The 14,948-nt window shown below is 38.5% G+C and overlaps 3 protein-coding genes across 4 annotated transcripts; 2 read left to right on the top strand and 1 right to left on the bottom strand.

Moving 5' to 3' along the window:
- The first annotated feature begins 4,377 nt into the window (after positions 1-4,377).
- Positions 4,378-7,992, top strand: LOC145238968 (uncharacterized). The gene is made up of 3 exons (XM_080102264.1): positions 4,378-6,278; positions 6,782-6,866; positions 7,652-7,992. The coding sequence occupies exons 1-3, from the start codon at positions 4,776-4,778 to the stop codon at positions 7,750-7,752; spliced, it is 1,689 nt and encodes a 562-aa protein (XP_079958390.1). The 5' UTR covers positions 4,378-4,775; the 3' UTR covers positions 7,753-7,992.
- Positions 7,993-8,622: 630 nt separating this feature from the next.
- LOC145239467 (uncharacterized) lies at positions 8,623-13,165 on the top strand. Its single transcript, XM_080102790.1, has 8 exons — positions 8,623-8,820; positions 9,857-10,020; positions 10,217-10,375; positions 10,773-10,870; positions 11,146-11,408; positions 11,590-11,803; positions 12,398-12,660; positions 12,722-13,165. Exons 1-8 carry the CDS (start codon positions 8,689-8,691, stop codon positions 12,800-12,802), a joined length of 1,374 nt encoding a protein of 457 aa, XP_079958916.1. The 5' UTR covers positions 8,623-8,688; the 3' UTR covers positions 12,803-13,165.
- On the bottom strand, positions 12,939-14,659 carry LOC145239471 (translin-associated protein X-like). Of its 2 annotated transcripts, XR_013862313.1 has the most exons (3): positions 13,744-14,659; positions 13,444-13,494; positions 12,939-13,130 (listed from the first exon to the last, which is right to left on the bottom strand). XR_013862313.1 is itself a non-coding variant. In XM_080102795.1 (2 exons), the coding sequence occupies exon 1, from the start codon at positions 14,570-14,572 to the stop codon at positions 13,757-13,759; it is 816 nt and encodes a 271-aa protein (XP_079958921.1). In that variant the 5' UTR covers positions 14,573-14,656; the 3' UTR covers positions 12,939-13,130; positions 13,744-13,756. The 2 variants fall into 2 exon arrangements, 1 of the variants encoding a protein (XP_079958921.1); XM_080102795.1 differs by lacking the exon at positions 13,444-13,494 and having other exon boundaries at positions 13,744-14,656.
- Between the last annotated feature and the right edge of the window lie 289 nt (positions 14,660-14,948).

The raw sequence follows: 14,948 nt of genomic DNA, 5'->3' as shown, positions 1-14,948 counted from the left end.
CCTGTTTAACTAGAATCAACTGGTTCACCAAAGGGCTGCTGTGTCAGTGTTTGACAGTCGGTAATGCATTCAGTGCTTTGAAATGTGGTCCCATGGGAATGCAATTGAATCGACAATGAAACTTAATTATCATGCCGCAACATTTGTAACGGGGTCTTTGGCTGAACATACTGACTTCAAAACCACGATCACATACCTTAAGTACTTGAAAGAAGTCTTGCGAAGCCACTGAGATGTTAATGCGTTTAAACCGGTTCAAACCGGTTTTGGTGATGTGATCACGTATACCTCGAATGTTTGATCATCTTCGTTTTCGGCCTTAAAGTGATCTGCTTACCCAGTTTCCATTTTGTGTTGTAACCAGTGGTGGGATTCATTTTTTTGCCAGCCGGTTCTATCACAAAAGTCATATTTTTCAGCCCGTTCTGTTGCAAAGGGTGCGAACCGGCTGAATCCCACCACTATGGTTGTAACTAGCATCAACTTTGGGGGTCGAACACTTCAAAATTACCCAGTTGTTACATAAAAAGGACTAAGAAGCGGTTTTGTTTTGGTGTTTCAAAAAATGTGACTTCAATGTTCAGTGAGGCATTTTAAAAAAATGTTTAAAGTACTTTAAAATGCTGCAAAGTCTGTGTTCACGGACCCCATAATCCGGGGGTTCTCAGACTTTCCATTACTGTATCATATGGGTCCTTTTTGGAGGAGGAGCGGTCCATAAATATAAATTTTAGCAAAATGAAAGCTTAGGATATTAACTATTAACAAATAATGGTTGACTTTGCCGTTTCAGGTTTCTACTGCTATGTTTGCAACAACACACATCTGTTGAAGAAGGGTAAATATTTGTTTTTTGACAAAAAGTTTTAGCTTGGTGTGTTTCAAAAATTTCAAAAATGTTGCCATTTGTTTTGCTTTCGGTGCCAGGTTAACGCATACATTATTGCAAGTTGTCGCAGATACCGGATACTTTCACAGTATCGGACTAAACTTTTTGAAACCAGTAAACGTGATAAACGTGATATAGCCTGTATAGTTTTTGCAACTTTGAAGACAAATGAAACGTGCCAGAAGAACGATTTGCCGAATCAGCAAATTTAACGATCACCACGATTCGGTTTTTAGGTAACTTGATATAGTAGAGTAAAAAAAGTCGTTTAAAACACAAGTAACATCAGCAACAGCAGTTCAGTATAGTATTGCATACTCCGGCATTGGCAAGTATTGTATAAGTATAGTATTGCATACTCCGGCATTGGCAAGTATTGTGCCTCAACTGGGGTCACCTTAGAATACCAAGTTTAGGCCGTTGTAGTGTTTTACGTACAAACCGCCAATGTAAACACTACTTTGGCACAACAACATCCAAAAGTGACTACAAGCAACATACCTTGGTTTCTTTAATGATGGCTTTCGTTTTGATAGGGTGTGCTCCCCTATGTATGATAATGGCCAAAAACCACAAAATTGTGTTTAATGCACATAATAATACTATTTCTGTGCGGCCCAGCAGTGACAAAATGTCTCATGGAAGGTTTACATGTCGAGTTTACATGTCGAGTTTCTATTTTTACTGTACTTGGACTACAGTTTAATGCGTTAAATTTTGAATCCACAACATTAATAACTTCACAACATCACATCACAAAACTAATTATTGATTTTATCTAAAGAGGAAACTCCACGCAATGTAGGTAAATGTGCCCAAGTATTTCTGAAATGTTAAGCTAATGCGGTGGTTGTTAATGCATAAAACATTAATGCAGCATGATATATGAATGTGTCATACATTCTTGGAATGTTGTATAACAGAATTTCGATTTTACATTTGATTTTTCGCTATTATTACACCTAATTTTATTTGTACAGGAAACTGAAGATGCCTGCATTAGGCGATATATATATTTAGGAAAATATTTTTCTTTTCTATAGTTATTGAATCATATAATCGTCTGCCTGATGAAGGGTTTGGTCTCGCTTAGTTCAAACACTCTATATAAGTTCAACAATTCTTTCACACGAATTAATGGTTTAATTTAACACTTTTACATATATTACCGTGTATTAATACAGATTCTATCATTCGCTGACGGGTGATATTGACCTTTCTAATTAGCGTTTCGAACTAGGTCTAAATTAACGAAATCAAACCGTTCTTAGTTATTTCTCACCAACGTCGCATCTCATCCAGTCTTTCACCTTCCAACGAAGCGCGTACGAAAAGTTTCGCCTCTATTCGTTTTCGCAGGTTATCATCTAAGGACATCTGTCGTTTTTGCCCCCTTTGCTCATTAGGACCGCAATTCGGTTTGAGACGTGGTGCCGAGTTTATTTGTTTGTTTTCGTTTCTAACTATTAGGTTTGAAAGTAATTTTCTCGAACATTGGTGACAATTATATTTTTTAACCGAAGAAACCTAAGCGTGGAACCAAAAATCCAATATGTAACATATTTACATTCGATTTTACATAATCAAAGCACCATTAGTAAGCACCACAATCAATAACAAAGTATACAAAAGACAAAGTTTTAGTGATTAGATTTAGATGCACCAAAGTTGCTGTTTTAAATTCGCCCTCCTGCTTTATACAAACAAGTCATGGTCATTCTCAATTGTTCTTATAAAATGTTGGGAAAAATCTTTAGTTTAATACATATTTATCACATGTTAAAATGTCATTTGCATTTCACGATAAAAATCACAAACTGCGACTACTATGTACCAAGTTATGTTTTTACTTAAGGTCAGTGTTTTAATCAAAAGCAGTCCAAACAGTTTCAATAAGACAATTAATCTTTAAAAAAATCAAGCCAATGCATTAAAAATCTCCCGACCGCAGTTTCAGTAACGCGATGACGCGCGCACGCAGTGATTGTTGCCTAATAAAATAGCGGTCGCGTGCCGTGCGACAAAGGATATGGAAGTTGTAGAGGTAGCACATAACAATAGGTATCGTACCACGCGATCGTAAAACCAGCATATGTTTTCCTCCTGGTCGGATATGACAGATTTGACCATGGCGTTAAATGTGAAAGTGTCTGAAGATTCAAACATTGCTATTATGTGTCAGAACGGAAGTTTTCAAATTGTTTGATCTGTACAATTTAGCTGACATTGATTTAACTCAGTTTCAAATATGCCAAAATTTAAGCTTATAGTTCTGTAATTCATAACAAAATCCACAAACTATTTTTTTTAACTACATCTATATTTATGTGCAATAAAAAAACACATTTACGTACTAAAAGCAAAATCAATTCCTAATAGCATTTTTGCATTACCATTTTTAGAACAAATCTTTAATTTAGAATCAAAGCATATCTTTCGAATGTTTGGCAATTTGATTTTGGATACAGCTACTTTTTAACTCTGCTACATTGTAACTCTGATTTCCAAACCCAAATTGATCAGTGAACAATAAACAACAATAATAATTTAATTTATCTCGTCATTGCAAAGTCGCCAAATAACGTCCTGTATTCCCGGGCTATGACATTTACTTTCGTAGTCACAAGTCTGTCTCGTTAACTTGCATGACCTTCGAAACTAATGCACATTGATATTATGATTCACTTGTGGTTATATGTAACTTGGTCCCACAAGACAGCAAGTGAATCTCTGTTTACGTAATGTTTCTAAATGAGCTTCTTGCAATATTAGTTTGTGTCTGTATGAGTAAAGCTGATTTTTATGAAGTGGCCAGTGTATAAATAGCGTGATAGTTTCACTGGCTTAACCGTTAGAAGTCGCAAAGTAACAATTGTAAATGAAGATTTTGACTTAATAAAAACAAATAAAGACACTTTTGCCCATAACAAGGTCGATTAATAAGTCGTAAGAGTACAAAAATGCGCAGTTAAAAGTGTGCCCATTTTTTGTCTTGTAATACTCAAAAATTTGACTTTCGGTGATGGAAAGATACGCAAAAATGTACACTGTTTACCACTATAACAACTACCACTAGCAAAAGGTCAAAGAAGTACATCAAAGTTGGAAAACTATTAATGATGTCACCAACTAATACGGCTCCATGCATTTGGAAAAGTTCGCATGGAATTCGCTCCTTGTCTGACGTTAAACGCTTAGCGCACGCATTTCACGCCGATTGGTCCAGCGAAGGTTGGCAAGACCGGCGCTGCGCACGGGTACGAGTGAGTTGCGACGACTTCAAAGCCGGGTCACGTGACGCAGGGGCATCCCGGGAGACTGAACTCGTTCAGCGGTGACGCGAAGAAGTTTGCCGAAGTCGATTGTGACGTGATAATTGAACTGCAATAAATGGAAGGCACTGATCGGTGATGAGCTACAGTCGAATCAGTTTAGCAGTCGAGTCGCTTCGACAATAAGACAAAGCAAAGAACAAACGTATCAGTATCATCTCAGAAAATTTACTCGTTCCAAAATGTTTTAGACATAAAACAATGTTAGAAGATTTATACACGTTTTTGAAATGGGGGTTTTAAACCGGGTGAAATATTTGATAAATACGTTTACGTTTTATTTCAAAAGTGTATCGAGGTAGAAATGCGTGTGTTTTCGAAATTTAGTTGTTAAAATTATTAACTGTTTTAATTTATCTTATTGGGGCGATGCAAATAAAATCAAAATTTTAAAATAATTCGTGATAAAATTAGCAACTATTTTCGATAGCATAGAAAGGAACCATTTTATGCAGAACAGTTAGCAATCTATGAAAGGTTTTTTTGTTGGACAAATTGAGCGAAACTTTGTCAAACCATTTGTTTGTTGTTTAACAGAACAAAATATTTAAAGTATGACTTGCCTACCATTCGAAGAGTTGGACTTCGCTTCCTACATGTTCAGCAATGGCAGCGTTTGCCTGCAGTCGCTGATGGCAACCCCAGAGATGACGTCACAGTTACGTTTTGTGACGCAGTCGCCACGCAGAAAGCGCAGCAGCCACGACGTCCTGCTCTCAGAATCCATTTCAGAACGGGAGGTATCAGAGTCACGTGATGCAAAGACCAAAGAGGAGGAACAAAAACGAATGGACGAAATTGCGATGAAGAGCGATCTTTCGATCCTGGAGGAGCTCACCAATTTTACGTCATCTACCACACATAGTGACGTCATGTTTACGTCACCGGAGCCGGTGTTTCCTACCCAAACGGACCAGTACGTCGTGAGCCCACAACTTGGCCCAGTCCAAGGCCTTAAAACTCAGGGCCAGGTTACTCTGGAAAAACCAATCAAAAAGGAACAGATTGACAATTCTGCAAACTTTGAACTCGCACTGGAGAACCTTCTTGAAAGCGATTACGTCATCGCCAGCGAACCAAAGTTGCACTATCCCGTTGTGACGTCATTTGACGAGGAAGCAGCGGCCCCACCTATTTCCAGCATTGAACCCACTCTGACCTTTGGTAACTGCGAAGAGAATGAGGACGCCATCAAGGCTATGATGCAATATTTTACCGAAGGTACACCAGCAAAACGACCTCACTTGTCAATTGATACAGCGCTACCAAGTGTCGAGGAGCTGCTTTCACTTTCTTCATCCTCGGAAAAGTCACGCGACTTCAAACCCAGCCACAAGGTTCCAAATCCGGTTACCAGTGCAGTGTTTCCCTCAAACAAAATCGACATGCGCACCAGTGCATTTACCAACTCGGAACAGTTGATCTTCAAGTCGGATGCCATGACAAATTTTTCGGAGGACGCACTTGATTTTGACGCTCATTCCAACACCGAGCGAGTGCATTTCGCCAAAATCCCAGGACTCCAAATCAGCAACAGTCTGTCAGGTAGCGACGGAATGTTCGATCAGGGCGATGAAGAAAACAGTTTGTCCTCATTTCACCACACAAGCCATCCTAACGGCCACCAGTGCCTTGCCTGGGCGTGCAAAGCCTGCAAACGCAAAAGCGGACCTCATGACCGTCGCCGCGCGGCCACCCTGCGCGAACGTCGGCGTCTCAAGCGAGTCAATCAAGCGTACGAAACTCTGAAACGGTGCGCATGCGCGAACCCGAACCAGCGTCTCCCCAAGGTCGAGATACTTCGCAACGCCATAACCTACATCTGCAATCTTCAACGGATCCTGTACGGCGACCATCAACAACCGGAAGAGCAAGCAGATAAAACAGGAAACTCCTTGGCATCCACGACCCACGCCGAAGCATTGTCGGCCTTCTCCAGCCCGGCGAGCATGTCGCCCAACTTTTGCAACGGCAATGACGTCATCAGGCTGGCGATGACGTCACCTTCAACGCCCGTGTCGCCAGTGAACACCGAAGGCTGCACCGACGCATTAAATGTAAGTTTCAAATTAACCTAATGTTTGTTGCTGGATTAAGTTTTAATGATGGCTACGCCTTTGTTGTGAATGCTCCACTCACGCCGTTCCTTTTAATATCACATTGAGGCTAATAAACCAGCAGAGCAAAGTAAACGCTTTAGACCAGCCTCCTTATAACCGCGTTGAAATCTTGGCTCGTGCCTAGGCGTCCCGGGGGCTTACAAGAATTTGCAGTAATATTACTCGTGATAGCGGCATGCCACGACGTGCCGGAAATATAAGAGAAGGCCAGGCAGCTTGTAGCGCGTGCCTCTCCGCCACTTGGGGCCTGCTCTTTGCGGTCAGCCAATTCGGCTCTTGCCAACTTCTAATGTTTTAGCGAATTCGTTATGGGAACGCTGCCTCAGAACACATAGAAATGATGTCGACCCTTTAAACGACCAGCAGCAGTATGAGCGATTTCTTTGCAGCAGTGCCCTCAACATGAAAAAAAAACTAACATTGTTTGTTGTATTTTGCAGGAGCAGCTCTCAATGCTACAGCGCGGCGATGACGTAAGTCTGACATCACCACCCGGAGTGATGTGCTTTTCCGAAGACTCAGTCGGTAAGTTATGACTTCATTAAATAAATAATTGGCAAGCAAAATTGGACCCTTCTACCACCCAGAGATTACTATTGATTAGGTTTACACAAAAACTGCTGTCCAGAAAGCTAATCCAGAAAAGTAAATTCTCGAATGCTTCGCTGACGAAAGCGTTAAATAACTATGACGTCGAGCTTAAGAATTTGCCAATTACAATTCGTGTCGTCCTGTCAGCGCCTGCACATCAAGGCCTTACATGTAGGCCGGGGGATTAGCAACTATGTGGCGGCTTGTACATCGAAATGGCTTCTCACAGCCAAACGATAAAGTTTGTGACATTTCGTACAGCATAAGCGTACAAGTCATCAAATAATATTTTAGTATTGCGACAAAATACTTTTTACAGTAAAAGTATTTTTGAGAATTACAGTAAAACTATTTTCGGAAAGTTGTACGTTTGTGTAATATTTACAAATATTTTGGAGATTTAAAATTCTGGTTTTAAACATAATATAAAACGATGTGTGGACCAGCGTAAACTGTTATGCAAAAATTCTAAGCTAATTTCAAATTTGCGCTTACACAACCAAGCTTACACAAGCCCAAATTTGCGCTTACACAACCAAGCTTACCTAATTCTAAAACGATTATACTGTCTGAACGTTTCTCAAAAACACGCGTCTGACTCAGGCGATAGGTAGACCTCGCAAAAACACACAAACAAAGGCCGTTTTCGGACATAAAATGTACAACAAGATAATTATCGACAAACAGGTCTTAAAAAAAATCTCCTATTTTATCAACAGATCACACTTCCCCGACAACAAGCGTCAACAGCGACACCAAGCGGAATTCAAGTCTTGTCTGCTTGTCGTCGATTGTCGAGAGCATCACCGACGAACTATGATGTCATCAATGACGACCAGTGACGTCACACTCTAGCTGCTGTTTCAAAACTGTCTAATATTGACCAATCCATAATTTTATATCGCGAAATTAAAGAAGTTTTTTTTTTCTTTTCTAACCTGCTGCCGACCGCTTCAACGCCACTGTAGAGCCTTTTATAAACTTTGCCAAAATACTTGCCATTTTGCTATTATGACTAGCGTGCGTTTGTGCTTGTTTTAATAAAAAGTAATCTTGGTGATCTGCGACCGGTATTTAAGACAGAAGTACAAGACAGAGTGATCTAGCAAAAGTTTGAACGGTTTAGACCAGTAGTCGGCAAAAAATGTAATTTTGATTTGACTGGTAAAGTGTCAAAATAAATAATCAATGTGTTAACTTTTGGAATCGAATTCATCCTGTTTTTAATTTGTTATATTGACTTCAAGCCTTGTTGCCACACTTCACTAATTGCTAAACGTGTACCGACACCGTTTTTCGCTTTGGAACGATGGCAATTAAAAACCACCAACCAGTCATGAAAATGAATGCAGCGGCAGTTGCCCACAAGAAATCAATACTTAACCAGGGACAAGAGAATGGGTGACAGGTTTGCAGAAGAAAGGTATAGACCGATGTTTTTGCCCAGTTAATAAAAATTCAACGATAAGACGAATAGTTTGTTTGTAAAGGCGAAAATCGTGACACGGTTTTTGCTCTTGTTCTGGAAAACTAGCAGACACGGAATGTCAGACTTCTACAAAATACCTTGGATCGTATATGTGCATTAGGAAGGTGTCAGTGTTAGATTCTAAGCCTAAAATCACTGAAACAAAACACAGGTAAAGACTGACAAATTTCAGTATTGCATGTTTTTGCTTTGCCAGGAGAATATATTAACTTTATGGTTTGAGTTTGGAAAAGTGAATTGACGCTTACTGTGAAGCCACGGACTAACATGGACGACTCTCAACTTTGCTCGACAATTTTGCTCGTTTGTTGCTTATTTGGTTGTTTGACGAATTGTATTTCAATCCGTGTTCTTGTTGGACAAAAACTTTTCAGAGCTAAAGCCACCTTATACCAACTGGTAAGATGCATTTAATTATCAACGAAATGAAAACAGTGGTAGTAACGATTAAATGTTAACCATCTAAGTCAGTGGTTCTCAACTGGTGGTCCATGGACCAAACGAACGAAAGTTCGTTGGATAAACGAAAGATGATTGCATATAATATATAGCTTTAAAATGTTAGCTGTTAATAATTGTATCTAACTTCTTGAAAATCGGTTTTAAAGAATTATGTTTCAAGTCCAAATGGTTGTTTCGTATAAGTACTTCAATCTTGCTCCAAAAAGAATGGTCCACGCCACGGCATTATTTTTACTGGGCCGGTGGTCCATGGCCCGAAACGAGTTGAGAACCACTGATCTAAGTAATATTATCTTGTATATAGACAGAAACTATAGTTAAGACAAAAATCTCAAAAAACAAAAATCCCAAAAACATGCTCACAAAAAATGCTGTGTGATATAAAACTGTGAAGGAAAAATAGTTGAGAATGCTTCCCGTAGAACTTCGTTTACACCTGTGTTTCTCAAACTTTTTCGTTGTTTATTCAAGCGGTCCCTTTGCCATTATTTTGAGGGCTCGCGGTCCTTAAGCCTGATTGTTTATTTCAGAAAAACGAAAGTTGATTCGCAGAATTTTAGCTTATTATGCAAAATTGCGCAAAATAATGATCCAAACACAGCATGTGACATCACAGACAAGACAAAAAAAACATTACGATTGTGCGCGAACAATTGTATTTTTGTTAATTGTCATGCAGTAAAAGGCTAATTGTTTAGCAATGAAGACAGTTGATTCTCAATTCTAATTTGATTTAAACTTATTTAATGTCACAAACTGACGCCAAATAAGATTATAGAAGTACTTCAACCTTTTCGCGGTCTCCCCAAAATTGTCTGACGGACCGGACCACGGACCCCAGTTTTAGAACCACTGATTTACACCATACAAGTACAACCCATAATATTTTGTAACAATAAGCCAACTCTTACTTTTCGCTTTCACTGCGTCCAGTAATAATTTACAATGAGTATGTGACATTTTTCTTCAACAGAATATATCGGTTTATGTCTTTCTCACTCTGGGTATGATGGTGAGCGCCCAAGTTCTGTCCTTAACCAAACTTCACCTTTCAATCAGTTCGCTAATTTCATCATTTTGCGAAAACATTCTTATGTGCGGAGTGGCGTGCAACATGCTCATTCAGGGCTATGAAAGGTCAGTATATGGCACCTGTGGCTGTGGCTTACATGAAAATCACAGGCGCTGTAAAAGTTTGTATATTACATGGAAAATTGCATTTCGGTTGCCCTGTTGGTTTTTAATCTTCTTATCTAATTTAAAATGGGGCTTATTTCTTAATGTACCAATTGTTTGCTTACTCCTATGTGTTTCAATCGGCAAATGTGTTTAGGTATTACGGACTCTGTCGCCCACTAAAATCTAGGACGAAATCCAACAAGCAGACAACCAAATGCAACATCTTATTAAGTTGGGTTGTATCAATTCCCGCTTCTGCATTAGCTGCAATGTGCCAACAACATATATTCCCACTTTCGAACGAGATTGACGGGTGAGTCCTATAGGTATAATTGGGATTAAAGTATGCACCTATTCAATTGAACATGGAATAAGTGATATCCTAACAAAATTTAGGACATGTGTTAAGCTTACCAAAAGTGCTTTTTTGAAACAAAGACACGTAAAGACAAGGCAGAGGTCTTGTAAGCAACATGTTCCAATATTTACTTTGCAAGAAATGTGGCTTTATTTCTTATGTGACTCTAATGTACGTCATACCACCTAAAATATACAATAAATTAACAGTTTGCTTTCATTCTAGTGTTTTCTTTGCGAATGCTTTTCACAAACGTATTTTGGTAAAGAAAATTGAGACAGCAGTTCCATGTAGTTTTTTGCAATAAAAATAAACTTGACAAACAGCTACACTAAATATGTTTTCGTTACAGAAGCCTTGTAACTGTACAGAATAATGCGTCAACGGCAACGTTTCATAACCTTACAAATTTGACAACTGACGTCAGCGTCTCTGCCAACAACTTGACAGGTAGGTCGATTATTTGGTTCAAAACGCCAGGGGTACAAGACCAAAAATAATTGGGCATTAAAAACACGCCGTTCAAAATACCAACGGTTAAAGATGTCATCTTGTGTATGAGCTTTGTTTGTTTCATTTAGCTTTGACGTATTAAATTTTAACTGCAAAAAGCAAGTCGCATGTTAATTAAACAGACGCCATTGAGCTCTTTGTTTTATGGCAAAAAGTTTTTATTTTTACAGAAAACATTTTATTAATTATAACTTATAAAGTTTTGTTTGCAGGACTAATGTTGAACGGCCCAAAAAGTTGGATATTCTGTGAATATCACAAACACTTCTTCCTACTGCGGTTTAGCTTTCTGTTTTTTGTTCCCCTGGCCATAAATGTGGCAATGTTCTTGGGCATTGTGCGTCGTCTGCGCATGAAAGTCCCTGGCGAGCCAACAAGGACTTCGTCGCACCGAACCAAACAGGCGTCAAAAAATTTTTCGAGACAATACGACCAACAAAACAATGACAACATTTCATCAACGCGGAGTGCAAAAGTGAGCAATATATTTGGAAAGTAGAACCGTTTGGTTGGTCTTGACGTAGCCACGCACATAAAAAAAAACGTGAAGACCACTGTTGCAACAATCATGTTTCAAAAAGTAATTTCAAAACTCACGTAACTCTGAAATGTTTTAATTGCACGTGTGAAATATGATGTTGGCCTTGTATACTCAGGGACGACATCGAGTGTCACAAAAAGTCAACAGCATGAATCGAAGCGTGAACAACAAATGCTTTCTTGCTTTGTTTCCGTATGCAACCTACGAGCAAACCGTTGACGTCGAATCGGTTCGAAAAATAACTCAAAAACGGCATCCGCCTTCACCAAAAAGTGCAAACAGACCAACGTGGCTGTGGAGGATTCGAATGAAAGCTGTCAAAAATCTAGGTTGGTACTTTTTTGCAACGGTTTAGTGCCGTTCCAGTCAGCAGAGTGTGGCAGCTGCACGCGCGAGTTTTTTTTGAAAAAAAATTTTTGCACGCCAAGTTTTGGGGTTTGCACGCGCAAATTTTGCACCAAAGGCATTTAATTGTATTGACCTCTTTTACTTGCTTTGCGCCTGCTGAAATTGGTCTTGCACGCGAACTTACGGGTCGTGCACGCGCGCACGCGGGACATGTAGGTCCTGCACGCACGAGATCTCGTCGGGAACTGCCATGTTCTGCAGACTGGGTGCCGTTTAGGCCCAAATTTTGGCACCTCTAGGCAATGGTAAGATTCAAGTTTTTTGTCAGCCGTTTGTATCACAAAAGTCATATTTTTTTATTGACAGTAACCAGTAATACTAACCGGTTCGCTAATCTCATAAAATTTCGTGAGACGGTTGTACAGAACCGATGCGAACCGGCTGAATGTTTGTTGTCACAATTAGGTAAATCGCTACATATATGTAAAAAAAGTAAAAGAAAATATTTGGTTTCCAACGTTCAATGCAAAATACTATATAGTATGAAGATTTGGCAAAAAACTTTATTTGCACAGGTTTACAAATCGTAACCTTCGTTCTGCAATGGCTTCCCGTTCATGTGCTCGGGTTAAAGGGAGCAACGGACACAGGGTCATACCGCACATTGGAGGAAAACAATCCTAATAGCCTACGATTTATTGGTACAGTTCTGATATGCTGTGCGTGCATACTGATTCCCATTCTGCAATGTTTATATTCCACCAAATTTCGAAAGGCCTACTGGAAATCCACCTTCCGAACACCTATCACGACAAGTGAAAACCGAAGTATTGTCCGGGTATGACAAAGTGCAATAGTCGGTTTTGCAAATCTGAACATTTTAACCCTCAACATAACAGAGCTGCTCAAACGCCGTCCCATGCATTCAAACCAGAGGGTTGAAGTTGGATACAAGTGCAGCTGGAGCGATTTGTATTTAACGATTTGGTTTCATGGAGTTGCTGATTTCAGTTTAGTTTTCATATCAGACTCAACGACTGCTAAGGTTGCCTTAGCGAAGGAGACAAGATGGGGTGATATGCCAGAACAATGTTTTGTGTTGGGATTCAACATGGATAAACAAACTTGTTTTATTTTTATTCGCCATTCAACAAGGTGGTACAGCTATACACAGTTCATTTTTACTATATATATCACGACATGATGTTTGAACTTAAAATACTCCATATCTAACAACCACAAACTTGGCTGACTTGAGCAAAGCAATCATTTCATTTTGTTCAAGAACTTTTCCCCTTGAAGAAAAATCTTAAAATAAAAAATACAATACTACAAAAAGTGAACTAGTTTTTGTATCTTGTGTCAAAGTTAAACTTAAAGAAACCAATCATGCTTGTTCAGAATTTTCTGTTTGTTGACACAAAAATAAGTGCAAACCAACTATAAGTGTCATGACATTATCATGCTCTATAAAGGATAGGATATCTATTGCAGGCCTAGCATGAAGATATATTAATGTATTGTATTAATTTTGGGACAAAGCATAAAAATGGTACATAATAGTACAGAAACAGCTGCAAAAACTTCGCAGTTGAAAATACACCAATGTAAGAATACTTACATAAACAGGACATCATATTTAAAGATGCAGCAGCCGCACCCTTACATTAGACTATTAAAAACAGTAAGGAACAGAGTTAAGTATTATGGGTAATTAATTAATATAAAAATGATTATATTCTAGCATTTTAATGTTGTTGAACGTGTATTCTAGAATAATGTTAAAGGCCCATTTAAGAATGTTTGAATACAAATGACTCTATTTTACAAGCTCATTTATATATCAGTACCTTTACCCTGTGTGCTTATGTAACACATCAAGTAAGTGAAATTTATCTTAATTAGTCAAAAGTGCTGTTACCTGTAAGTTTTGTTTATTTCTCAGTTGCTTCCATCAAGGTTGCTTTCAGTATATCATGCGGCATTTCATGACCACGTAGTCTTAATGTATAGCAGACATCTTCACATTTCTTGACATTTGCTGTCATGGTCCGTAACTTTTCGTCAAAATGTTTCCGTAGCCCTTGAGACACATCCACAATATGGACAAAAATTGAAAATGCGTTGTGCAATGCCTGCACATAAGCAGTGAGTTTAAATGACAAACTTTTGGACAAGTCCTTTTGTCCTAATGAAGAGGCAGAGGAATTAATGCAGAGTCTCATCATTTCCCCTGTGACATCAGCAATTCCAAGAAGATATTCCTCAACAGGAAATTCAAGACGAACTGTTTTACTACTGTCAGTCTCATCAGAAAATGACAAAAAATCAGTAACTTGATGCATTGACAAAATGATCGAGCAGATATTTTCACAGTTTACCTCATTGCACTTCTCAATAAAGAACATAAATGCAGTTGCTTCGATAAATTCTTGTAAACCCGCAGAGAAAGCTCGAACAAACTGAAATGTGTCCACATCTTTCAACAAGACAGCAACTTTTTTCAGTTTTTCTAAAATGAATAGGTGTTTTTCTTTTGCTTGCTGCAAAGAATTTTCAAGCTTTTCCGCTGTGAAATCAATTCGATGCAGTAAAAATATCAATCGTTTACTTTCGATTGTAACATCCCTGCTAATTTTTACAACCTTTTCATGGAGGTCATATCTAGCATCAAGTTCTTTGCGAAACGCACCAAAAAGTTCATTGACATCATTGGCAGAGACGTCTTGTAAATCCGAATCTTGAGCCATTTTTCTTAAAAATAAAGTAGCATACAAAATTAAGCAAAAACTGAAATTTCCTATTTTTATTTATTTAACCCATAAGCAAACAATATAATGCTGAACTGGCAAAATCTTGTGTTTGATTGCTACAATACTAATGCTACAACTACAACATAAAAAGTGCCACAAAATATCAAAACATTTTCCAAAACACGCGGGAAGTTATTATGCATCACTGATCACTGTTCAGTGTTATAAATAAATAGCTCATAAACTATAGTAATATTTTAAAAATCTGTTGTATTCACAAACGAGAAATTAAAAGTTTGCTTCACCCAGCGTAAAATATAATAAAATACACCAAATATTTGGTTTGTACAGTTTCCGCAATTTTAAGAACTAT

The sequence above is a fragment of the Phallusia mammillata genome, chromosome 7, assembly GCF_965637545.1.
Source record: "Phallusia mammillata chromosome 7, kaPhaMamm4.hap1.1, whole genome shotgun sequence".
NCBI lineage: Eukaryota > Metazoa > Chordata > Ascidiacea > Phlebobranchia > Ascidiidae > Phallusia > Phallusia mammillata.
The sequence above is the reverse complement of the archived record's forward strand: the minus strand, read 5'-3'. Positions and strand labels throughout refer to the sequence as shown.